Source organism: Podarcis raffonei, chromosome 2 (assembly GCF_027172205.1).
Source record: "Podarcis raffonei isolate rPodRaf1 chromosome 2, rPodRaf1.pri, whole genome shotgun sequence".
NCBI classification, from domain to species: domain Eukaryota; kingdom Metazoa; phylum Chordata; class Lepidosauria; order Squamata; family Lacertidae; genus Podarcis; species Podarcis raffonei.
In genome coordinates, this window is record NC_070603.1 from 21,986,364 (window position 1) to 22,013,560 (window position 27,197).

The window sequence follows — 27,197 nt, forward strand, 5'->3', positions numbered from 1 at the left end:
CTACAGGGAACCAGGCAGAGGGCCTTCTCGGTAGTGGCGCCTGCCCTGTGGAACGCCCTCCCATCAGATGTCAAAGCGATAAATAACTACCTGACATTCAGAAGACATCTTAAGGCAGCCCTGTTCAGGGAAGTTTTTAATCTGTGATATTTTAGTGTATTTTTGGTTTCTATGGAAGCTACCCAGAGTGGCTGGGGAAACCCAGCCAGATGGGCGGGGTACAAATAATAAATTATTATTATTATTATTATTATTATTATTTTATTTTATTTTATTTTATTTTATTTTATTTTATTTTATTTTATTTTCTATTTCACCATTTCTGATTGCTTGTGTATTTTCTTGTGCACTCATTTTGAAAGGTGCTATTTTTGTGCATGACTTGATCTTTGCCTTTTTGCTGTGCAAATAGAAGTGATGTCAGTGTCGGACCTCCAGCCACTCACAGTTAACTTATGGAGAAGCTTGGTGAGACATTCAGTGAGTCATTTATTAGACAGTGTGTCCCTGCTTAAATTTCTAGTATGTGACTGCTGTAGGCAAGTAGTACTGCAGGTTTTCTGGAAGCCGATCAATGCCATCTTGCTATAAAACCAATAAAATATTCTAAAGAAGGATTTAAAAGCCCTGCAAAGTATTTGATCTTTATGGTCTGCAGACCAAATAAAATGAGCTGGTTATGAACCAAGTGTGGCTGAATTCACACAGCAGGCTATATGTTTTCTAAAATAGATAAAAATAGCTGTTAGCGAGAGCTTAACTCCTCTAGAAACAGCAACTGTGACCTAAATCGAAAAGAATGTTCTGATAGGGTTAAACCAACAACTACTAATCCCTTTCCCTAAATCTCTCCTGCAATCATGCATTAAAAAGGGATCTGTTTCTCTCCCTCCCTTTGCATCTTTGCAATTCTGCCAATTAATATATTTTTTGCATCTCTGCAGTTCTGAGGGCTGGAGCATAGCTCCAGAGCCTGTCTGCTTGCATAGCCAGTGTGGTTTATAGTCGGGCATGATGAGAATGGTTGTCCAAAACATCTGGAGGGCACCAGGTTGGGGAAGGATGCCTTGGCATCTGGCCTGGGAAGCAAATGGGAATTAAATCTCCTTCGTCCCTTTCCATCCGCCAAGCCTTAACACATGGGATGGCTTCTAAGTTTGAGTCTATCTCTCCCCCCCCCCAATTCTCTTTATGCCTTCCTTTAGCACCGAGCTGCAGCTGTTTCTCCCTGTCCAGTAGTTTTTGGCTGGTACAGCATCTTCCTACCTCCTGAAGCTTGGGGGGGGCTGTATTTTCCTCTCTTCCTTTCACACCCCTAGCTGGTGATTCTCCCTCAGCAGCAAGACCACTGTGTTCCAGACATCTCCCCCTCCAGCCTTGCCTATGTAGTGTTCCTGCTGGGGGGGGGCAGGAAGCTAGGGAAGTGGCTGCTGACACTATCCTCACCTTTTCCTTCTTCGCATATTTGCTTTCGATGAGGTGAGATTGGAAACCAAGGGTACTAACACAGTGCTCATATTTTAGTGGTTTGGAGTAGGAATTTTTTTCCTTTTATAGTACAGTGGTACCTTGGTTCTCGAATTTAAGCCGTGTTGGACGTTCGGTTTCCGAGAAACGTTTGCAAACCGGAACACTTACTTCCGGGTTTGTGGCATTCGGGAGCCGACTTGCTCTGGAGCCAAGCTGTTTGAGTACCAAGGTACTACAGTGGTACCTTGGGTTAAGTACTTAATTTGTTCTAGAGGTCCGTTCTTAACCTGAAACTGTTCTTAACCTGAAGCACCATTTTAGCTAATGGGGCCTCCTGCTGCCACTGCACTGCCAGAGCATGATTTGTGTTCTCATCCTGAAGCAAAGTTCTTAACCCGAGGTAATATTTCTGGGTTAGCGGAGTCTGTAAGCTGAAGCGTATGTAACCTGAAGCGTATGTAACCCAAGGTACCACTGAACTGTATTGTTCGATGAGCCCTTTTAGGAATGCTGTTGTGTTTTGCCTAATCGCTGTTGGGTTTCTAATTGAGCTTTAGCTGTTGAGCATTCTTACAAAAGTTGGGTGCCAGCCCCACTCTCGGCCCAGCCGTGGCAGGAGCCTATGGGGTTCCAGGCACTCGTCCAGGGTCTGCATTCCTTTAGAGAACTGAGACATGGCAGAGACTGTCATAGCTTTAAGAAGTATGGTTTATTCACCTTCAGTTTGCACGACAGCATGGTCATTTCAAGAGGGGCTTGTATCCCACAGCAGGGCAGCCTTGGAGTCTAAAGCATCTCTCCAAGCCAGCTTGCAGCCAGCCTTCCCCAAAAGTATCAGGGTCTTTCTTCCTTCTTCCCAGCAACGGGTTTTTTTTTTGTTGTTTAAAAGTTTTTATTATTAAAATAATTCAACATTAATACACACATATTGTGAATTTAATTTAATTTATACCCCAGCCAAGACCGGGCTCAGGGCGGCTAAAATCAGGTATAAAAACAATTGATTAAAATAAAAACAAGATTAAAATACTACTTAAAATGCAGCCTCATTTCAGCGGAAGCCCAGATCAAAAACTGTTTGGGGGGAGAAATCTTCACCAAGGCCAACTATCCAGATTGGTCCTACGTGGGCCAGAAAAGCCAGGAAAGTCCCCAAATAGGGGTTCCATCACAGAAGGAAAAGGAAAGAGGCGGAGGGGATTTATAAGATAAAAACTGTTCCCTTTCCCTTATGAGGTATTCCGGAGCCCTTAAGTGGGTTCCCTATTGGTAGGAGAAAAATAACAGGCCAACCAGAGTATATTGAGAAGCAAAGCGGCTAGTAAGCCTGATCTTTATTAAAGGAACTGTTGCAAAAGGGTCTCCACTCACCACACGCAGGAGGGAGGAGGAACCCACAACAATGGTGTGCAAGCCCTTATATAGACTTTTGAAATTGCCCACCCTGTAGCCCAAAACCACCCCCCTGAAACATCATACATACATCACAGAAGGAGGTGGTCTACAGCAGAAATCCTGTCTGCCAGGATACCTGATAATGGTCGCTGATTGCTTTACCTGGGCAGCCTGGCCATTGTTTTGTGATGGTTAATACTTTAGTTCCTGAGTCCAGTTCACAGGCTCACCCTATTCATACACAAATACACCCTTAAGACAGGATTTGCAAGCAGAAAGGCAATGGGAAGGCTTTCCCCATTTGCCTCCCTTACTGCAGAGGAACATTTGACGTCATTGGAAGAGTCAAAATGGCTTCAGGATTACTCTCCCATACTATTTCAGACCCATGGTTCATATATTTTTATATATGTGTGTATTTATGAATATTCTATATTTGAGGGACACGGGTAGCGCTGTGGGTTAAACCACTGAGCCTAGGGCTTGCCGATCTGAAAGTCGGCAGTTCGAATCCCTGCAATGGGGTAAGCTCCCATTGCTCGGTCCCTGCTCCTGCCAACCTAGCAGTTCGAAAGCACACCAAAGTGCAAGTAGATAAATAGGTACCGCTCCGGCGGGAAGGTAAATGGCATCTCCGTGCGCTGCTCTGGTTCGCCAGAAGCGGCTTAGTCATGCTGGCCACATGACCCGGAAGCTGTACGCCACATACAATAAAGCGAGATGAGCGCCGCAACCCCAGAGTCAGCCATGACTGGACCTAATGGTCAGGGGTCCCTTTACCTAGTCTATATTTGAGACCTCAAAATTCTTATAACAAACCCTTGCTCTCAAGACTCTTTTCCCCGTCGCCTCACACCCAGTTACCTTGGCAACCTTCCAAACCCCCAGTCTCTGTTCACACCTCGGGGTGTGTGACTCATGGAACTTTGAAGTGTCAGGCATAGCTCTAATGGCTTTAGCCCAAACGTAGCAGAGTTTTCCTGCACAGCGAAGAAGCTAGTTGAGGTGGAAATGACTAGTCAGCTAGACTCAGAATAACTATTTACAGGATTTATTACAAGGAAAAATAAAACCAGCAGAGTTTCTGCATACAAAACAAAGCAAAATAAATCCTTTCTTTCTCTCTCTCTCTCTCTTAACCACACACAGCACTCCTACTCCTAACACACCCCACATCACACTGTGCTAGCAATCCCTAGATAACAGAGTTGAGTGCTGGTCGTTAACCAATCAGAGTAAGTAGTTTCTAGGTCAAGCTGACCTTGGCTTTCTGCCAAGAGTAAATTGACACTGCCTTGAGTTAATTGTGTGAAGCCAGAATCTGTAAGTTTCCCATGAGAACCAATTAACAGAAACTCAACACCCCCTCACAGATTCTGCTGGACAATTAACATCAAATACACCTATGTAGGAGATTATTTTTCCAGCAAACCTAAACCCTTGCACATTCGTTTGTTCTTTACCTTTGCCAATGGTTTAGTTAACACATCTGCTACATTTTCTTCACTTGATACATAAGTACAGGTGATTACATTGTCTTGTACACAGCAACGTACATTTTGGTATTTTACAGAGATATGTTTGGAACGTGATTTGAAACCCTCTGTTTTACTTAAGGTTATACAAGCTTGATTATCAATGTGAACTTGTACTGGTTCTCCACAATTTACATTTAAATCTGCTAACAAATGCTTGAAATAAATCACCTCGTTGCACAATTCACTCAACGCGGCGTACTCTGATTCCGTTGATGACACACTTACAACGTCTTGCTTGCGTGACCGCCAGCTGATTAAAGCTCCACCGACCATTATGACCAGTCCTGTGACAGATTTTCTATCTGGCAAATTTCCCCAGTCACTATCACAGTAGCAACTCAACATTTCATCCTCTGAAGAATTTAATTGTAACATATAACCAATTGTCTGTTTGAGGTATCTCAGAACTTGTTTTACCCCTTTCCAGGCATTTAGTGTGGGTTTTGAGACCAATCTACTTAATATGCCTACTGCATAGCTAATATCAGGTCTGGACCATTGTGCTAGATACAATAAACTTCCAATTACAGAATGATATACATCAGGATGTTCAAATTCAGGACTCTCGTCTGTATGAAGTGTTTTTATGAAACCTGGATCCATAGGCACCACTGCCCCTTTGCAATCCTGCATCCTGTATGTAGTCAGTAGTTGTTTAACTTTGTTCTGCTGACTAATTAGGCAGCTGCCATCTTGGGCCCAGCACACTTCCAACCCTAGATATGTCCTAACCGGGCCTAAGTCTTTGCCCCCTCAGGCACTGCTACTGGTGTAAAGACCTTGTGCTCATTCAGAGAGGACATCTCTTCCTCCATTGCCTCTTTCCAGAGCTCTGCCTCCTCTTTTGGTAACTTTAACACCTCCTGAAAACTCTTGGGCTCTGCAATTACACTAAATACATTTGCAGTATCTGGAGAAAAACGCACTGGAGGCACTCCTTTGTTTTGTCTTTTAGATCTTCTGGGAGAAAATTTTTCTTCTGACCCACTTTCCTCCTCAGAACTATGACCTCTCTTTTGTTGCTTAACAACTGGTCTTTGGGCAACTCCACTTTCTTGAGAACTCTTATCTGAACTTTCCTCCCCCTCAGACTCTGATTCTCTATGTTTACCTTCAGAGTCATGAAGCTCCTGGGAAGGTTCAAACCAAACCTCAGTATTGGCATGTAGTCTCTCCCAGCCACTATGTTCACAAAAACTGGCATTCCTGGAGATCACAATGCCATTTGTCCCTTCAGCAAAGCGGAAACCTTTTCCCAGCTCCTGGTAACCCACAAACACTAACTGTTTGGTCTTAGGATCTCCCTTCTTTCTCATTTGTTTTGGAATTAACACCCAGGCTTTTGATCCAAACACATGCAAATGGTCAATTTTGGGTTTTTTCTGAAACAATTTAAAGTACGGGGTTGTACCTATTGTTTGATGAAAGAGCCTATTTTGGAGATAACACGCGGTGAGCATGCTCTCCCCCCAATAAGACATGGGCAAATCAGCATCATCAAGCATGGCAAACATCATGTCTTGTAAAGATCTGTTTTTTCGCTCTGCAACGCCATTCTCCTCTGGGGAAAAAGCGTTCGTTTTTCTATGCCCAATGCCACGCTTTTGTAACCAATCTCTAAAAGCATTTGACATAAATTCGCCACCTCTGTCCGTCTGAATCCTTCTGAGTTTAATGGACAGAAATCTTTCCACAGATGCCACCCAGCCTTTAAACTTAGTGAACACGTCACCCTTATTCTTCATGGGAAAAACCCAAGAATAACGCGTGGCGTCATCCACAATTGTTAATGAAAAACGCGATCCACCCCTGCTTACAGGAAATGGACCAATTACGTCCATGTGAACCAGCTGTAGCGGTGACTCACTAACTCTGTCACTTCTGGGGTAAGAGACTCTGTGGGTTTTAACCTTTTTACAAACATTACAATCAAGGTACTTGTTACAACTCTTTAAATTACCCCCATCAGCCAATTCAGACATTTTTAGTACACTTTTCCAGCAAGCATGCCCCATTTTCCTATGCAATAAGTGCACACAGTTGTCATGTATAGCTTTGTTATTCACTGCAGGCTGAGATTTACTGACTACTGCTGCAACTTGAGATCCTGCTTTAAGCCAAAACAAGCCTCCCTCTGACTTAGCAGTGCCTAAAATCTCACCAGCCTTCTTAATAATGCAACTGTCTCCTTCAAAATACACTTTAAACCCAGCTTTTAGCAAACAATCTACAGACATCAGATTGCTCCTTAATGAAGGCACACAAAGTACATTTTGCAGGCATTCACGAAGACAAGGAACAAAAACTGTACCCCCCGAAATCACTTCGGAAGTACTTCCGTCTGCTAGAGCCACCTGGCTGCGCTGTGCTGAGTTCTTGGAAACAAACAATTCATCTGAATTTACGATGTGCCGAGACGCTCCCGAATCGACCACCCAGACAGCTTGTTTCTCATCAGCAATCTTGACCTCGGCGGTCACCAGTTGAGCAGACTGTTTTCGTTTGAAGAATTTCTTTTTACGCTGCTGCTGCTGCTGATCTCGTCTCTGCTCCTGCACCGGCCACTGAGACTTGACCAACTCAGGACATTGTCGTTTTAGATGCGCTGAAGACCCACATCGAAAACAACGCCTAACAGCAAACACAGACTCCTCACCGGCACGCTGCTCTTGCTTCACCCCTGGCACGGCATGAGAACTCCTTCCAAACCGCCCGCCTGTAGAAGCCTCTGCAGCCAACGACCTTTCTTGCCTCTTCTGCCACTCTTCAATCAAACGCCCAGTAACGTAACTGATTGATAAATCACGCTCCTGTATGCCTTCTAGAGACAAAACTAAATTATCCCAGCTTTCCGGGAGAGAACTCAAAATAATAGCCACCTTCTCCTGCTGATCTAACGCACAGTCTCTTTCCTGTAGCGCAGCAAACTTTAACTGTAAACTGTGTAGGTGTTCCTGCATTGTAACCCCAGGCTGTAACATTGCCTTGTACAATGCCTTGCGAATGAACAGCTTGGAAACCGCTGTCTCACGCACATGGAGTTCTTTGAGTGCTTGCCACACACCTCTAGCTGTCTTGATTCCCCTCACATACGGCAACTGGGAATCTTCCAGCCCCAAGACAATTGTGGCCCTTGCTCTTTGGTCTTTATCGAGGTCTTCATCATCAGGCTTCGCAGGAAACTTACTCACCACTTGCCAGAGACGATCCCTCTGCAGCACTGCCTGCATGCGTTCCGACCACAGCAAATAATTGGAGTCATTCAGACGCTCAAAAGCCATCTGAACTGGTTGTGAGGCCATCTTGAGAGCGATGTCCCTGGAACCCGGAACCAGCTACTCACGACCACCGAGAGAGAAAACAGGAACCACAGCACCCAGCACTCACACGCTGCAGCTGTTGTCCTTGTGTCCACTGCGTCACCAGCTCACCACAGTCAGGAACCAGCCAGTGTCCATCTGCTGCACCAACAGGAACAACAACTTCTGGAACTACTGGAACCAACACCGTTGATGCTGACACCACCACAACTCAGTCTGGAAGCACAATACCCATAACCTCATGGAACTTTGAAGTGTCAGGCATAGCTCTAATGGCTTTAGCCCAAACGTAGCAGAGTTTTCCTGCACAGCGAAGAAGCTAGTTGAGGTGGAAATGACTAGTCAGCTAGACTCAGAATAACTATTTACAGGATTTATTACAAGGAAAAATAAAACCAGCAGAGTTTCTGCATACAAAACAAAGCAAAATAAATCCTTTCTTTCTCTCTCTCTCTCTCTTAACCACACACAGCACTCCTACTCCTAACACACCCCACATCACACTGTGCTAGCAATCCCTAGATAACAGAGTTGAGTGCTGGTCGTTAACCAATCAGAGTAAGTAGTTTCTAGGTCAAGCTGACCTTGGCTTTCTGCCAAGAGTAAATTGACACTGCCTTGAGTTAATTGTGTGAAGCCAGAATCTGTAAGTTTCCCATGAGAACCAATTAACAGAAACTCAACAGTGACAAGGGGGAAGGACAGTTCTCCTGCATTGTCAATAGCCCTCAATGGCCCTGTATTTGGTGTGGCCCAGAGGAAAAAGCTTGAAAACCACTGGTTTAGATGGGTTGCAGGTATCCTATCGCTGAAACCCACCAGTCCCTTGAAATCCATTCCATGTGATGCTGTTGCTTAGGGGGAGATGGGCTGTGCGTCTTTCGATGACAGTGGAGGAAGGTGTTTTGGGGTGATGGAGAGACACTGCCTTCTAACTTAGCACCTCACCAGCGTTTCCTTGTCCTCCTGCAGATCTGTGCCCTTCTCTTTGCCAGCCTCTACATCCTGTGCTACTTCATCCTAACTCGCTTCAAAAGGCACACAGACTTCACAACAGGTAAGGTGGGGGCAGGAACTTGGGTGAACAGGATCTAACCCCCTGTGTTCATGTCTTGCTCAACGTTTAGGTTTTTAATAAAGGGTGGCTTGGATTCCTTAGGGAGGCATGGGAAGCAACGTTTGTTCTCTGCCAGGAGATGCCAGCCCAGCTAAGTGTGACTGTGGTCCTACGTGCATCCAATGTTTGCACATGTTTGGGACGACATCTCTGCTACAGCAGTGCTCTTTGGACAAGCTTTTGTGCCTCTAGGGTTCTTATGCTTGATAGGGCCTGGTGAGACCTGGTTTTCTTTTTTTAAAAAAAATATTTTTATTAGATTTTCTACAAACAACAAAGAATAAAAATAAAGAACAACATCATACCATATTTTTCGCTCTATAGGGCGCACCGGACCATAGGGCGCACCTCGTTTTTTTGGAGGGGAAATAAAGAGGGAAAAAATATTTTTCCCCCGCGGCCCCAAAGAGCAAAGAAGCCAAGACAGCCAGCAGGATCCATCCCGCTGGCTGTCTTGGCTTCCTCTTTAGCCACACACAACCTCTCCACCTGGGAGAGGCTGCGTGCGGCTTTGGCAGAAGCCAAGACAGCTAGCGGGATGTATCCTGCTAGCTGTCGGCTTCCTTTTTAGCTGCGGGGCTGGGGCGGGGGAAGCCCGAACTTCCCCTGACCCCAGCCTCCAGAACGGGTCCGGGAGGAAGGCGAGGTTGCACACAACCTTGCTTTCGATCCCGGAGCTTGCTGGGCTGAGGGCAGGGGAAGCCCGAGCTACCCCCGACCCCAGCCACCAGAATGGGTCGGGGAGCGAAGGCAAGGTTGCGCGGAACCTCGCCTTCGCTCCCGGAGCTTGCTGGGCTGGGGGTGGGGGAAGCCAGAGCTCTGCCTGAAGCCCGGGGTGCGCAGCGCAGCGCAGCGCTCCCCGGGCTTTGGGCTGCAGGCTGCTATCCGCAAGCCTTGGGAGCCTGGCGGGAGTTCCCGCCGGGCTCCGAAGGCTTGCGGATAGCTTCCTGAAGCCTGGAGAGCGAGAGGAGCCTCTTTTCCTCCAAATTTTCCTACACTATCTCTACAATTACAAGTGATCTTAAAACCCTGCCAATGCTTACAATACTTTTGCAAATACATAATAAACATTTCCCTATGTATATTTGGGGATATCTGGTTTTCAGCATTGTGCTATATCACCAGTTTTAAAGTTGTCCAAATATAAACAAGTTAACTTACTAAACCTCAACGTAATTTAATAATTATCGGTCTCTGTATTTCTAATAGTGTAACCAAATCAGTAATTTTTGACATAACTGTCTGAAAAACTACTCTGAAAATTTATTATTCCAACCGTCAACTGGTTGTAAATGTGAAGATTATACCAGCAAGAATGAGTCTTTCTGTAAAAAGAGAGAGATTTAAATCAAGTCTTACTGACTAGTGATTTAAATCATGATTTAAATCGATTTGATTTAAATCAAATCCACCCTGTGTGAAACTATGGAAGACATTGTGCCCCTTCTTCCCCAGCTAGGTCACTCTAGGGAGGGGCTATTCCCTTTTGTCTGACATCTTTGCAGCAGCTTTCATATATATATATATTTGCAGCTAAACCCTGTGGAAAAGGCCTTTTCCTTCACGCTTTGGTTGTTTACACTGTGGTTAGCCTAGTTGTCCCGGGAGTGGTTAGGCTAGGGAACATGGGGAGTACGGTTATTCAAGAACCATTTTCCATCGCTTCAAATGAGCACTGGAACTGAATTTTATGCAATCTGATGCTGGAGATGACTTGCTAAGCACAGGGTCCATTACGAGACCAGGAAGGAGCCATGCGCAGCCCCAGGTTGCGGAGGTTTTGTGCTTGGTTTCCATGCCAACCCAAGGGTTATTTCCCAGAATGCTCAGTTCCAGCAAAGGAGTAGTCAAGAGGAGTCCTGCTGGCCCATTGAACTAAAGGTGCTGGAGTATTGTATTTTTCGCTCTATAAGATGCACTTTTTCCTCCTAAAAAGTAAGGGGAAATGTGTGTGCGTCTTATGGAGCGAATGCAGGCGGGAGGCTCTGCTCAGCGCTCCCTTTAAAGAGCCACATGGAGCGTGTGGCTTTTCCCCGAGGAGGGAGAAGGGCTGCTTGGGGGAAAGCACCCAAGAGCCGCACACACACTCCGCACGCTCATTAAAGGGAGCGCAGCTCTTGGGGGAGCCTTAGCCGTCTGCAGCCTCTCCCGGGCAAGGGAGCAGTTAACAAAGGAGGAATTCAAGACGGGGCCTTCTCTGTGGTGGCACCTCAGTTCTGGAATCCCCAGTCCTGATTATCTTTGGAGGGGCAGGGAGTAAACCCTTTTTATTTTGTTGAGCCTCCAGTAGTGTTGAATTAGAATATGGAAGCTTTACTTTTTTCAACCCTGTTTTTAGTCTTAGTTCTTAAATCTTTCTTTTGCATGATTCCATAACTTTATAAATTTGTTTAATTTGATTTTGGTGTAGCGGCAAGAGTGTCATCCCAGCAGCTGGGAGGCCAGGGTTCAAAACCCCACTCTGCCATCAAGCTCACTGAAAGCTCAACAAAATAAGAACATTTTACTGCCTTGGGTCAGTCACAGCCTCATAGCCTAACCTATGTCGGAGGGTTGGTGTTGGGACAAAATGGGGGAGACACGAAATGTGTGTGCCACTTTGAGCTCCTTGGAGAGAAGGTGGGATATAAATTTAATAAATAAATAAATTTGTTGTTCGTTACTGTAAAACATCTTGGGGGGGGGCAGAATGTGATCTAGAAGTGCTCAAATAAAACAGTAATTGGTGTTTATAGAACAGTGTCTAAGGAGGGGAGAGAAATGGCTTGGCAGAGGATGGAGATAAGTCCTGCCTTCAGAATTGCCTGTCCCCTCTCCCCCTTCCCTTAACTCCCCCCCCCCTTTACCCTCCCCCCCCCAAGTTCCCACAGAATATAGTCTGCTACTTGCCGGGCGTTTTGCCAGTCCCAAAACGGCAATTAAGCGAAACTTCATCACAATGCATCTGGGTTACAGGCTGCCGGACCCAGGAAAGAATGGATTAGTTCCGTTTCTCTATAGAGAACCAAGTCTTTTCAGACAATGTGTGCCTTGTATTCCGGATCCCAAGGAGACCAGCTGCGCTCCGAAGGGCTTAACATGGCCGCAGAATGGGGAGAGAAGGAGGTTGCCGTTCCATTAAAGCAGCTAGAATGTTAGGGGCATCTATGTAGGGTTTTGTTTTTGGTTTTTTTAAACCTGTATTATTAATGGTAATTCATTCCTGCCAAGCAAGCAGTGCAAATATGCATCTTCTTTTTGAAATCGTTTTTATTTGATTTTACAAATATAAATTAATTACAATACCAGTTACATACCCATAAAGTGAGATTGAATCTCGAGACTGCCACCCCATATCTTCCATGGGTCCTGTTGTCAACATTTCCAACTGCATCTTGTTTTGTAGCCTATGTTTTGTATCTATCCATATTGTCCGTGGCATTTGTTACATTACAAGTGAGATTAAAATCCTGCTAATGTTTCCATCTGCTTACAGTGGTCTCCTAAATAAATTAGTCATACCTCAGGTTGAAGTAGCTTCGGGTTGAGTATTTTTGGGTTGTGCTCCTCGGCCACCCGGAAGTAAAAGAACGCGTTACTTTTTGGTTTTGCCGCTTGCGCATGCGCAGATGCTCAAAATGACACGCATGCACGGAAGCAGAAAATCACGACCCGCAGATGCGTTGCGTTTGCTTCAAGATGCGAACGGGGCTCCGGAACAGATCCCATTCGCATCCAGAGGTACCACTGTATAAAATTTTCCCATGCTTTCTCTAATTTCTTGTCTTCTTGGTCTCTGAGTTTCCCGGTCAGTTTTGCCATTTTGGCATAGTCTAATAGCTTAATTTGCCATTCCTCTCTGGTAGGGACTCTTTTTTCTTTCCATCTCTGGGCTAGTAGCATCCGTGCTGCTGTTGTCCCATAAGCAGTATTCTAAACCAGACTCTCTCTTTTTGGGTAACTCCTCCTCTCTAGCCTGATTTCACAGAATCATAGAATTGTAGAGTTAGAAGGGACCACAAGTCCAACCCATTGCAATGCAATGCAGGAATCCTTTTGCCCAATGTGGGAAAAATCCACAACCCTGAGATGTAACAATCTCATGCTCTACCGACTGAGCCATCCCAGGGTTCTGTTGCTAACACAGTGGACACTTGGGTTGCAAACGTGATCCGTGCGGGAGGCAGGTTTGCAACCCACAGCGTCCACAACCTGCGGCGGCGCACGCGCGGGTTGCAATCCAGCACTTCTGCGCATGCGCAAAGCACGATTTAGTGCTTCTGCACATGTGAAACCCAGAGGTAACCCGTTCCGGTACTTTCTGGTTTCGGCGCATCCGTATCCCGAAAATGCGCAACCTGAAGCGTCTGTAACCCGAGGTATGACTATACTGGGGTTTCTACACACACAAACAGACACACTTTTGTTTCAATCTGCTTTTGCTATTGCTTTTTAAAGTTATTACGACCTGCCCTGGGACTTTGCAGTGAAGGGCAGGTAATAAATCAAACTAATCGTCCTCATCTTCCATAGGATTGATGTCTTTCATGTTAGCGTCGTTGTGAACCCATCTACGTTGCTGAATTTGGCAGACAGTAAAAGGCAACTCTTTGTCCCCAGGTGGCACACGGGAGGCTTGAAATTCACCCTTGGTGCACAGAAATCCAGACAGACCTTTGTCCCAGCTGCCCAGTGACAGGTCCCTGTTTGGAACTGGATGTACAGTGCTTGCTTTTGTCACTTCCCAGTCCAGCTCTGAAGCTGCTAAAACACCCTTTCCTCTGCCTCTCCCTAACATGGTGAGCCTCCTCCAGGCGTTTTAGCTTCTCAGCTTCCCAACAGCCTCAGCTAACATGACTGATGGTCAGATGATGGGAACTGGAGTCTGACAACATCTGCAGGGCAGCAGGTTGGGAAAGGCTATAGCCCATGTATTTTAATTTTAATTTTATAAATGTTATACTGCCCTATACCTGTAGATCTCAGGGTGGTTCACGACACAGAATCACCATGTAAAAAAGACAAAACACATCATCAAAACAAAAACAAAGGCAACCACATAATCTCTCCTTCCTTCCACATTTTAATACAGTGGTACCTCGGGTTAAGTACTTAATTCGTTCTGGAGATCCGTTCTTAACCTGAAACTGTTCTTAACCTGAAGCACCACTTTAGTCTGTTCTCATCCTGAAGAAAAGTTCTTAACCCGAGGTAATATTTCTGGGTTAGTGGAGTCCGTAACCTGAAGCGTATGTAACCTGAAGCGTATGTAACCTGAAGCGTATGTAATCCGAGGTACCACTGTACTACAGTCATACCTTGGTTGTTGAATGGAATCCGTACCGGAAGTCTGTTTGACTTCTGAAAACATTCGACAACTTCAGGAGCTTCCTGCATACAATCTGAAGCCGTGTTAGATGTTCGGGTTCCAAACAACGTTTGCAAACTCACTTCTGGGTTTGCGGCATTCGGGAGCCAAAACATTTGAGTCGAGTTGCAAGGCGTTCAACTTCCGAGGTACGACTGTACATTAGATGTCAGTCCGTCAAAGGCCTGGTTAAAGATGTTTTTGAAATAGAAGACCTGATCTAGCAGGAAGATTAATAAGACCAGGGCTGGAGCTCACATCCCCACTCAGCTGTGCAACAAACTGGGCCTGCCAACGTTTTGGGGCGCGATCAACTTTGCAGGATAAAAAGGGGCAGGGAAGAGAGTGGTGTCTGCCGCCCTGAGCTCCTTAGGAGGAAAATTGGACATGAATGTAATAAGTAACGATGTTCCTTCTTTCTTAGTTGATGAAGATGCTGCTGTCAACAGAATTGCGTAAGTTCCTTTTCTCATCGTTCCTGGTACTTAAAACTCCTGGCATCCTTTCTTTCCTCTCTCCCATCCTCCTGCTTTACCTCCCCCCTGTGGTAAAGGTAAAGGGACCCCTGACCATTAGGTCCAGTCGCGGACTCTGGAGTTGCAGTGCTCATCTCGCTTTACTGGCCGAGGGAGCCGGCGTACAGCTTCCGGGTCATGTGGCCAGCATGACTAAGCCGCTTCTGGCGAACCAGAGCAGCGCACGGAAACGCCGTTTACCTTCCCGCCGGAGTGGTGCCTATTTATCTACTTGCACTTTGAAGTGCTTTCGAACTGCTAGGTTGGCAGGAGCAGGGACTGAACAACAGGAGCTCACCCCGTCGTGGGGATTCAAACCGCCGACCTTCTGATCAGCAAGTCTTAGGCTCTGTGGTTTAACCCACAGCGCCACCCACGTTCTTTCCTCTCTCCCATCCTCCTGCTTTACCTCCCCCCCGCCCCCCCGTACATATGTTTAAAAAATGTTTTAAGTATAATCTGTAAATAGCTGAACAAGAAGCCGACTATAAATGACAATTAAGGTTGCCATCCACACTTGTCTGGAAGTAAGTCCCGTTGAATTTAGCTGTGTTTACTTCGGAGGAAACATGCAAAGGACTGCACTGCTCATTACTTTTTGAATTTGTTGGCTGAAAAACGGAACAGCATCCTTCAATTTCATGCATTTTGGGGGGATACTTTTAAGAAAGGGTGTACTGAAGGTGTTTTCAGCCAGATAACTAACATTTTCTGTGACCATTGTTAAAATGCAGGTTCTTTTTAGTTCTCTCATATCTGTACGTGTATCTTTAATGTCTGAGATGGGCAGTATCCAATTGATGTGTTGTGTCAGCACCAGGATTCCTGCTTGCACAACAGAACTTCTCTTCCCAAACAGCCACTAAATCTCTACTAGGGGTTCCCCAACCCTCCAGATCAGATCTGGGGAGGGTCCAGGGAGTTGGAAGGGGGAAGCTTCACTGTACAAGTGGAAATTCTTGTGCTGACAGAATGCGTTAGTTAGATTCTGCCCTATGTCTCACCTACATTTAAGGAGATGATTCACAAGATACATTTCTATATGGGTAAAAAGGCACTTAACTCTCCTCTGTCTCTCTCCTCCCTCCCTCTCTCTCTCTCTCTCTAATTTTTATTAAATTTTCTGTTTAACAATTTAGAATACTCATTTAAACAACCTTAAAATAACAATGACTTCCCTTCTTCTCCTTCCATGGTTCATTTTGCATAACATAAATCCCTGCATGTTTTACATCAACTAAACCATTTGATGGGGGGGACGCGGGTGGCGCTGTGGGTAAAACCTCAGCGCCTAGGACTTGCCGATTGCATGGTCGGCGGTTCGAATCCCCATGGCGGGGTGCGCTCCCGTTGTTCGGTCCCAGCGCCTGCCAACCTAGCAGTTCGAAAGCACCTCCGGGTGCAAGTAGATAAATAGGGACCGCTTACCAGCGGGAAGGTAAACGGCGTTTCCGTGTGCTGCTCTGGCTCGCCAGATGCAGCTTGTCACGCTGGCCACGTGACCCGGAAGTGTCTGCGGACAGCGCTGGCTCCCGGCCTATAGAGTGAGATGAGCGCACAACCCTAGAGTCTGGCAAGACTGGCCCGTACGGGCAGGGGTACCTTCACCTTCACTTCAAACCATTTGATATTCCATTATTACATCCATCAAAACTTCTTTACACTGTTGAATTAAGTTAACATGTCTCCTTAAACTCATATACAGTCATCAACAGACTCCCAAAAGTAGTCAAGGAAAACTGCAGCCATTCTGCGGTCATTAGACACCTTGGGCTGTATTTTATTTTATTTTATGCATGCATACATAGACACTTTTGCAATAGCTGTTCCGCAGTATGTATTTTTTTATATATTGGGGCTTCTCTATCTGTGGAGCATCTTCGGCCTCTTGTCTTTGGCCTCTCTGCTGCTCACCTTCATGCCTGGTGTGGAAGAAATGTTATCAGCTTGAAAGGGGGCAGTGGGTGGGTGGAAAGCTGTCAATCGTGAGACACGGGTTTTAATTCCCTTTCCTTTGCTCCCCAGACTCTGGCTGTGCACCTTCACCTTGGCAGTATCACTAGGAGCTGTGCTCCTGCTTCCCTTCTCCATCATCAGCAACGAAGTTCTGCTTACCTTCCCGCAAAACTACTACATCCAGTGGCTCAATGGGTCCCTCATCCACGGTGAGCTCCATGCTGTGGCTTGTACATTCGACCGCCTGGGTCTTCAGTGCGCTGCTCTATGGGAAGAGAGAGCGACTAGGGGAGTTAGAGGTTGTAAAGACTGTGGAGAGAATAATTGGGTGCACTCTTCCCACCTTGGATCAAATCTACGCTTCCAGGTGCCATAAGAAAGCTGCAGAGATAGTGCAGGATAGTTTGCACCCCAGAAATGATCTCTTTCAGCTCCTGCCTTCTGGAAGAAGGTACAGGGTTATAAAGACTAGGACTAGCCGCCTGAGAAACAGTTTCTATTCCAATGCGATTTTGGTTTTAAACTCAGTGTAAGGTAGTCTCTATGGGAGTTTATTGTATTTAATTATGGGGTATCAAGAGTTTTTAGGGGGTTAACCAGGCTGGGATAGCTGGGATAGCAGGCTTGTTGGTTTCTGAATGTCTGGTGTAGATTTTCAATTTTGTTGTTCTGTAGGGGACAATGACAATAGATTATTGTATCGTAGAGAGAGCAGTTGTGTGGCATTGCCTCTTCAGCAATAGCCTGGGATATTATTTGCTGAATACTTCCCATTACACTGAAAATGACTGTGGCTTCTAGGGCATTAATTGGATTTCTGAGTACCCCAGCCGTGAGACTCCCAGGTGGGGAGACTTTAGTTTAGCTCAGACAAGTCATAAGAAGCAAGCTACCTTTTCTTTATTTCCAGCAGGGTTTCCCAAATTTGGGTCTCCAGCTGTTGTTGTTGTTGTTGTGCTTTGGACTACAACTCCCATCATCCCTGACCAGTGGTCTTGCTAGCTATGGATGATGGGAGTTGTAGTCCAAAAAAAACCACAGCCAGAGACCCAAGCTTGGGAAACGCCGATATACAGTTGTATCCCACCCTTCCAGCAAGGAAGTTCTCCCCCTCTCCATTTTTATTCTCACAAGAACCCTGTAAGGTAGGTTAGGCTGAGGGTTGGGAGGGGGGTATCCACCACTGGTCAGATTAGAAGAAAGGAAAGCTTGAACTGTATATCCATAGAGATTTGCTGTTGCGTAAACCAGGCCTTTTCTCTCGTTCCCACCAGGGCTCTGGAACCTCGTCTTCCTCTTCTCCAACCTCTCTCTCGTCTTCCTCATGCCCTTCGCCTACTTCTTCACCGAATCTGAAGGTTTTGCGGGATCAAAGAAGGTAACAGCTGCCCCTCTGCTCTGCACCCTTTCTCCTCCCCCAGATTCAAATCAGAACCAGTGAATGTGGTGAAGGTCCTGTGTGAGTGTCTGAAGGCAGTTGGAGGATGGATGGCAGCTAAGCGATTGAGGTTGAATTCTGACAAGACAGAAGTACTGTTTTGGGGGGACAGGAGGTAGGCGTGTGTGGAGGACTCCCTGGTCCTGAATGGGGTAACTGTGCCCCTGAAAGAACAGGTACGCAACCTGGGAGTCATTTTGGACTCGCAGCTGTCCATGGAGGCGCAGGTCAATTCTGTGTCCAGGGCAGCTGTTTACCAGCTCCGTCTGGTACGCAGGCTGAGACCCTACCTGCCTGCGGATGTTCTGGTTATCTCTCGTTTGGACTACTGCAATGCGCTCTACATGGGGCTACCTTTGAAGGTGACTCGGAAACTACAACTAATCCAGAATGCAGCAGCTAGACTGGTGACTGGGAGTGGCCATTGAGACCACATAACACCGGTCTTGAAAGACCTACATTGGCTCCCAGTACGTTTCCGAGAACAATTCAAAGTGTTGGTGCTGACCTTTAAAGCCCTAAACAGCCTCGACCCAGTATACCTGAAGGAGCGTCTCCAACCCCATCGTTCTACCCGGACACTGAGGTCCAGCACCGAGGGCCTTCTGGCGGTTCCCTCACTGCGAGAAGCCAAGTTACAGGGAACCAGGCAGAGGGCCTTCTTGGTAGTGGCGCCCTCCCTGTGGAACGCCCTCCCACCAGATGTCAAAGAGAACAACTACTACTAAACAGCCCTGTTTAGGGAAGCTTTTAATGTTTGATGCATTACAGTATTTTAATATTTTGTTGGAAGCCGCCCAGAGTGGCTGGGGAGGCCCAGCCAGATGGGCGGGGTATAAATAAATTGTTATTGTTATTATAAAGCAGTGATTGATCCTTTTTTTCTGTTGCCTCCCCTTTTTCCAGGGGATCATGGCTCGCGTCTATGAGACGTTTGTGGTCCTCCTCCTGCTGACCCTGTTGGTGCTGGGAATGGTCTGGGTCGCATCTGCCATTCTGGACAACAACGCAGCCAGCAGAGAGAGTCTCTATGGTGAGTTTGTGTCCCTTAGCTCCCTTTCCACTTTTCCCAGGGTTTGTGTCCAAAAGCAAGGAAGGGAGACCAATCTGTGTGCAAGGCTCAGTCAATATTGCTAGATATGCAGATTGAACTCTTGGCCACCTGGTCTGCATACTGCCAGCAGTAACTGGAAGCAGTATGGTCAGGTATATATTTTTTTTGGGGGGGGGAGCCTTTTTGACCAGATGGGCCAGATCTTTCTCTTCCACCCCAGTGAATTTCTTTATTTTTACTTTGTTATTGTACTTCTCCCTCTTAATCTATTACAATATTTGTTAAGAATGGATTCTAAATATCATTGAACTTGTCCATGGCAAGTCTGCGTTTATATGCAAGTTGTTCATATGTTGCAAGTTTGTATAAGTTCAGTCCAGTCATAGAAGGGAGCCGCATTTTTATTTTTCCAACTCACCAGGATCAGTCTTTTTGCTGTGGTAAGGGCTCGGAGATTCCACTCATCTTCTCCTTTTGTAAGGTTCCAGGTGCTGGGTATATAATTCAAGAGGATATTTTGCTCTGTCAATGTAAGGGTGTTCTGTACAGTTCTGGTGATGGTTTCAGTTACCTTCTGCCAAAAATCTTTCAATATTTGACAATGAAAAAAACATATGTTTTAGAGAAACATTGTCTTTATTGCAACTCTGATGGTTAGATACCTTAGATAGCCCTTTTGTAAAACAAAATTAATGGGGTCCAGTATATATTCACCCGGGACTTGCCGATCAGAAGGTTGGCAGTTCAAATCCCCGCGACGGGGTGAGCTCCCGTTGTTCGGTCCCTGCTCCTGCCAACCTAGCAGTTCGAAAACACATCAAAGTGCAAGTAGATAAATAGATACCACTCCGGCGGGAAGGTAAACGGTGTTTCCGTGCACTGCTCTGGTTCGCCAGAAGCGGCTTAGTCATGCTGGCCACATGACCCGGAAGCTGTACGCTAACTCCCTCGGCCAATAAAGTGAGATGAGCGCCACAACCCCAGAGTCGTCCACGACTGGACCTAATGGTCAGGGGTCCCTTTACCTTTACCTTATATATTCACCCCAGTGAATAATAATAATTTTGTTATTTATACCCTGCCTATCTGGCTGAGTTTCCCCAGCCATTCTGGGCGGCTTACAGCACATATAAAAACATAATATCAGACCTTTGACAGGCAGGCGGGACTGGCCTTCTTTCAAAGTTGCCCCCTGCAGGTGGAGAGAAATACTGCCCAAGAATTCCCTGTGCACCAGCATTTTTTGTCTGCAAGGGGGGGGTCAGCTTGAAGGACAGTTTGAATCCATGGAGCCATGCCTGCAAGCAGACAGCTTCGAAAGGGGGGGGGGGTCACTTGCCAAGGAACAATCAGGAAGCCCATGTTAGGCTCCCGATCATTCCTTTGCATCTGTACCCTGCCCACATCTGATGTTAGTTATTTAGTTATTTTGATTGATTGATTGATTGATTGATTGATTGAATTTATGTACTGCCCTATACCCGGGGGTCTCAGGGCGGTTCACAGAATAAAATCAAGATATAAAACCACAAAATGCCTAATAAAAACAAAACAATAACCCAATAGCCCCCCCCCCCAAAACACCACATTTTAAAAGGGCATGTAAATCAGATCAACCCAAGGCCTGCTTGGAAAGGAACGTTTTTGCCTGGCGCCTAAAGGTGCATAATTAAGGCGCCAGGTGAACTTTCCTGGGGAGAGAATTCCACAGACGGGGGGCCACTGCAAAGAAGGCCTGTTCTCGTGTTGCCACCCTCTGGACCTCACTTGGGTGAGGCACACAAAGAAGGGCCTCAGAAGATGATCTCAGGGTCCGGATAGGTTCATATGGAAAGATGCGGGCCTTGAGGTATTGTGGTCCTGAGCCGTTTAAGGCTTTATAGGTCAAAACCGGCACTTTGAATTGGGCCCGGAAACCCACTGGTAGCCAGTACAGTCGGACCTGGATTGGTTTAATATGCTCAAACCGTCTTGCTCTGACAGAGCGTCTCCACCCCCATCATTCCTCCCGGACACTGAGGGCCTTCTGGCGGTTCCCTCACTGTGAGAAGCCAAGTTACAGGGAACCAGGCAGAGGGCCTTCTCGGTAGTGGCACCCTCCCTGTGGAACGCCCTCCCACCAGATGTCAAAGAGAACAACAACTACCAGACTTTTAGAAGACATCTGAAGGCAGCCCTGTTTAGGGAAGCTTTTAATGTTTGATGCATTACAGTATTTTAATATTTTGTTGGAAGCTGCCCAGAGTGGCTGGGGAAGCCCAGCCAGTTGGGAGGGTATAAATAATTATTTACTTACTTACTTACTTACTTACTTATTTATTTACTGCTCCGGTGAGCATCCTGGCCACTGAATTCTGCACCGGCTGAAGTTTCACCAGCTGTTAGGTGTTGGGTAGGTGGGGCAAATGGCCTTGTCTGCGAGCTGTAGGCTCCCCATTCCAGCACTGCCCCAGGTGGCCTGTTTTATTTGCCCGAACCGCACACTGACTGCCTTTTTTTCTGCAGACCTATGGGAATACTACCTCCCCTACCTCTACTCGTGCATCTCCCTGTTTGGTGTGCTGCTGCTCTTGTGTAAGTCGTTTGGTGTGTTTTTTTAATGCATCGTTATCATTGCTACTATTGGGATGCTGTGGGGAGGAAGGAGAACTCAGTGCCAGGAGCGCAGATCCGATCCGGAAGGTTAGAGAGGGGTCTTAAATGGCTGGGGTTGAATTGCCAGCTCCCTGTGGCAAGAGAAACTGATGGACTATGCGGAATTGGCGAAACTGACATATAAACTACGTGATAAGGACAACTGTGGTTTTAAGGAAGAATGGGAACCCTTTACAAAGTATCTAAAGAAACAACAAAATGAACTGGACTCCTTGGCATGTTGTGAATGAACATTCACAAACTTTTTATTGATAATAGCCAGTCAGATAAACTAAAAATCTATACAATTTTGTAACATGCAGAGAATAACATTTGTTGATAAACCAGAGAGAGGAGCTGAGGGAAGCCGGGGGGGGGGAGGGGAGGGGGGTTACTTCATGGGGAGGAGGAAAAATAGGGGGGGGAGTTAAGGATGATATGTTTTTTGATTAAATGCTTTGTTAAAATTCCTAATAAAAAATATTTTCTTTTAAAAATTGCCAGCTCCACAGGGTCTTTTGGATAAACAATGTATTCTGAGCTTTGTTTGCATTTTTTTTAAAAAAGGGGGTGTATGTGACGGGACGCGGGTGGCGCTGTGGGTAAAAGCCTCAGCGCCTAGGGCTTGCCGATCGAAAGGTCGGCGGTTCGAATCCCCGCGGCGGGGTGCACTCCCGCTGCTTGGTCCCAGCGCCTGCCAACCTAGCAGTTCGAAAGCACCCCCAGGTGCAAGTAGATAAATAGGGACCGCTTACTGGCAGGACTGTAAACGGCGTTTCCGTGTGCTGCGCTGGCTCACCAGATGCAGCTTTGTCACGCTGGCCACGTGACCCGGAAGTGTCTCTGGACAGCGCTGGCCCCCGGCCTCTTGAGTGAGATGGGCGCACAACCCTAGAGTCTGTCAAGACTGGCCCGTACGGGCAGGGGTTCCTTTACCTTTACCTTTATGTGATGTTTTGTAAGGAGAGGGAAGATAGCTGCTCTACTACTGAGCTATCTTCGCTGCATGCATAAGATCCCAGGTTTAATACCCAAAATCTCCAGGTAGGACTGGGTGAGCACCTGTCTGAAACCCTAGAGCCATCCCATAGCCCTAGGGTTGCTACCTGTCCTGTATAATACAGGATTGCCCCAAATTTCAGTGTAAAATGGCACATCTTGTATTGATACAGTTTTGTCCTGTATTTCAGTTCTTTCTTTCTCTCTCTCTTTCTTTCTTTTTATACTTTTCAAATTTATGTTTCATTGGTTTTACAATCAAAATTTGACTTCCTTCCCCTTCTTTCTGCGGTTCTTTGAATTTATTCTTTAATATCTTCTGCATATCCAAGTTCATTTAACTTGCTCATTTAATTATCTACTGTAAATATATACTGCAGGTTATTACAATAATCCTGCTAATGTTTTCGTCTGTTTACAATTTATCTGTAAATGGTCAATAAACCATTTCCATTCTTTTATTTTAAAAAAGTTTGTTATCTTGATTTCGTATACCATTTCTGCGTATTCCATAAGTTTTTGTATCCATTCTTCCTTTACTGGGACTTCTGCTTCTTTCCGCTTTTGGGAAAGTAACATTCTTGCTGCTGTTGTAGCATACATAAATAAATTTCTATACAATATAGGTAGTTCTGTCCCTATAATTTCCAATAGAAAAGCTTCTGGGGTTTTTTAAATAAAAGTTATTTTGAACATCCTTTTCAATTCATTATATATCATCTCTCTCTCTCTCTCTCTCTGCCTAGTTAGGGCTCCCCCCCAAATGCATATGTTTGAAAAAGGGTGTGTAAAAGGTCATATATTTAAGCTCTGGGTAGTCAAGCACAGACATGTCTACAAATTCATGTGTATGTGTGTGTGTGACAAATTCCAGAGGGGTCATCTTGTTAGGCTTCAATAGATTGTAACGGATTGCTTTGAAGTCATTTCAGCACCAGATTTTTTTGGGGGGGGGCCACCCTGTCCTGTATTTTGTCGGAACACAGGTGGCAATTCTTGACCCAGGCTACCTTTTTTTTTGCATGTGTATCTCTCTGCATATGAAACAGAGGGATAGAAATGCTTGCCGAATAGCTTTGTGGCGGAAATAGGAAATGACTATTTTCCCTTGAGCAAAATTCTTGCTCTCTGGCTTTGGGTGTTGTCCTGATTGGGGGAAAACAGTGCTACTTTTTTTTTTTTAAAGAAGAAAAAAATGTTGATAACTCACCATGAAGTTGTTACAGTCAGTGCCACACTTTTAACATTCGGGGCACTGAGTACCCTTGAGTACCTGCAGCAGCAGCAGCAGCAGCAACAAAAACCACTGGGAGAATCTATATTACAAGGAGAGTCTTATAATCTCCCTTGGCTTTCTGCCGGAGGGTGTGCCTTGCAGGTCATAGAGTGTTTTTGAAGCTTCCTTCGTTGGTTCCAAACAAAACAAAACAAAGAACCTAATAAATGTTAGACGGGGGTGACGGCATCTCTGCAAAGAGCCCCAAACCAGAGATTTTGTTGCACTGCTGAACGAGGCAACTTTTAAGTACAGGTTTTTTGAGGCCAGCTGGATCCCCAGAGTTGCAACAGTTTCCAAGAGATTTTCTGTGTGTGTCTGACCCTGTGGAGGCCTGTTTTCCCCCTCTTTGAGCCTTGCCGGTTCTTGAGCTTGGAGAATGGTGCCACCTCCTGGCAGAAGGGGCCGTGATGAAATTACATGCTGGTGCTGCTGTTTACAACTCTTTTTCTTCTTCTTTTTCTCTCCCTCCACAGTGTGCACCCCCTTTGGCCTGTCACGGATGTTCACCGTCACAGGGACACTGCTGGTGAAGCCCAGGGTAAGAGCAAGAGAGGCTTTTTGGACTTGCCAGGCCTAGTAGAAGGGATGTGGGTGGCGCTGTGGTCTAAACCGATGAGCCTCCTAGGCTTGCCGGTCAGAAGGTCAGCGGTTCAAATCCCCTCAAGGGGTGAGCTCCCATTGCTCTGTCCCAGCTCCTGCCAACCTAGCAGTTCAAAAGCACGCCAGTGCAAGTAGATAAAAAGGTACCGCTCCGGCAGGGAAGGTAAACGGCGTTTCTGTGCGCTCTGGTTTCCGTCACGGTGTTCTGTTGCACCAGAAGTGGTTTAGTCATGCTGGCCGCATGACCCGGAAAGCTGTCTGTGGACAAACACCGGCTCCCTCAACCTGAAAGCAAGATGAACGCTGCAACCCCATAGTCGCCTTTGACTGGACTTAACCATCCAGGGTTCCTTTATCTTTTACCATTACCTTTTAGTACAAAAGAGAAGAGGGGATTGATCAACAAAGCAACCTGGTTGCTTCTCACCAAACGTTTTTAGTTGGGAGTGGGAAACAGAATAAGTAGCAGGAGGATAGACGACACTGTCTAGATCAGGGATTGGGAAGTCTCGGACCCAGAGGCTGAAAGCAGCTCTCCAGGCCCTCCCTCAGAGTCTTAGGGAGTTCTTTGCAGGCCATGCCCCTCACAGACCCTGCTCTGCCCCCTCCTCAGGTGCTTTTACCTGCCTAGAACGTGTCCTTAACACCTCTGCCTAGCCTGGGTGGCAGGTGTGTGTGTGTGTGTGTGTGTGTGTGTGTGTGTGTGCCTCGGTCCAGTAAACCTGAAGGAGCGTCTCCACCCCCATCGCTCACTGAGGTCCAGCTCGGAGGGCCTTCTGCTGGTTCCCTCACTGCGAGAAGTGAGGTTACAGGAAATCAGGCAGAGGGCCTTCTCGGTAGTGGCGCCCACCCTGTGGAACGCCCTCCAGATGTCAAGGAACTAAGCAACTATCTGACTTTTAGAAGACATCTGAAGGCAGCCCTGTTTAGGGAAGTTTTTAATGCTTGATGTTTTATTGTGTTTTTAGTATTCTGTTGGGAGCCGCCCAGAGTGGCTGGAGAAACCCAGCCGGATGGGCGGGCTATAAATAAAAACTATTAAATTATTTGTGTGTGTGTGTTTGTGTGTGTGTAAATCAGATTTTTTGCATGGCTAGAACCATGCAAAACCAGCTCTGTAAAGAGCAAGAGGCCTATGTCTTTCATCCAGCGGGTGGGGTTGTTAGTGCTCTTCATTGCCTTGTTTCTCTCACGTACGTTTTCCTCTTTCTCTGTAGCTGCTGGAGGACTTAGACGAGCAACTGAACTGTACAGGATTTGAGGAAGCTGCCATTTCGCGTAAGATCCACTCTGGTAAGTGTCCAGCCAAGATGGTACAAAGCTGGCTGGAAATGGCTGATTTGGCACCTGATTTGGTTAATGCCCTGAAAGTAAGGCTGCTAGATGTGGGTATGGTGGCTGATAGAGGTGGTTCTTTCTCTGAGTATTGGTGTAGATATTATCTAAATATATATACATATTTAATTGTCTTTGCATTGCACAGGGAAAACCTCCTGCTGGCTCAACTTTGATATGGAAGTGCTGAGGCAACAATACCTAGCGATTCACGCGCACAGGATAACTCTGGGTAAGAGCAAAGCAGGGCAAAGGCAGGAGCTCTGTATCTTAAATATGCCCCACGTATCTAATTTATCACTCGACAGTTGTGGAATATGGGCTCAAGCATCCTTAGATTGTTGTCCACATTATTAAACTTACCACCATAATTCCTATCATCCAGTCTCTGTATGTAGTTTGCAGTTTAAAAAAAACAAATCCCGTTTTGCACCAAGAAAGAATGAAGTGGTGGCTGGATTGATTATGCACATCAAGCAAATCCACATTAGCATACCTTTAAAGCTACCCATCCCAGCCCTAATAGGGATGCGGGTGGCGCTGTGGGTTAAACCACAGAGCCTAGGACTTGCCGATCAGAAGGTTGGCAGTTCGAATCCCCCCAACGGGGTAAGCTCCCGTTGCTTGGTCCCTGCTCCTGCCAACCTAGCAGTTCGAAAGCACGTCAAAGTGCAAGTAGATAAATAGGGAAGGTAAACGGTGTTTCCATGCGCTGCTCTGGTTTGCCAGAAGCGGCTTAGTCATGCTGGCCACATGATCCGGAAGCTGTACGCCGGCTCCCTCAGCCAATAAAGCGAGCTGAGCGCTGCAACCCCAGAGTCGGCCACGACTGGACCTAATGGTCAGGGGGTCCCTTTACCTTTACCTTCATCCCAGCCCTAGGATAAGTTCTGCATTTAATTACCTGTATGATGTGGGTCAGAGAATTTGGCTGGGGCAATGTCTAGTTAGCAACTCCCTGTTTTGTGTTTTGTTTTCGCAGAAACACGCCGCAAAGCCTCTGCTTGGCAAAGGAACTTGGGATACCCACTGGCCATGCTTTCTTTGCTATCTTTAACGGTAAATGTCAGGTCTGAAATTGGGGTTGGCAAGTCTGGTGTTTTGTTGCTGTTGTTTTTTTAAAAAAAAGCCTTTAAATGGCAGCATCGTAGCCGATCACCATCTCTTCAGTCAGAAAAAATGAATGTCAGAAAACAGCAG

General features: G+C 46.2%; 1 protein-coding gene across 1 annotated transcript in view; it reads left to right on the forward strand.

Moving 5' to 3' along the window:
- Positions 1–27,197, forward strand: part of LMBR1L (limb development membrane protein 1 like) — a 59,861-nt gene that overhangs the window by 22,270 nt on the left and 10,394 nt on the right. The window contains exons 2-11 of the mRNA XM_053380221.1: positions 8,696–8,780; positions 14,612–14,642; positions 16,728–16,867; positions 17,933–18,036; positions 19,003–19,129; positions 21,656–21,724; positions 24,536–24,600; positions 25,880–25,955; positions 26,146–26,229; positions 26,980–27,056. Coding sequence (XP_053236196.1) covers positions 8,696–8,780; positions 14,612–14,642; positions 16,728–16,867; positions 17,933–18,036; positions 19,003–19,129; positions 21,656–21,724; positions 24,536–24,600; positions 25,880–25,955; positions 26,146–26,229; positions 26,980–27,056 — 858 coding nt within the window. The remainder of the gene's footprint in view (positions 1–8,695; positions 8,781–14,611; positions 14,643–16,727; positions 16,868–17,932; positions 18,037–19,002; positions 19,130–21,655; positions 21,725–24,535; positions 24,601–25,879; positions 25,956–26,145; positions 26,230–26,979; positions 27,057–27,197) is intronic.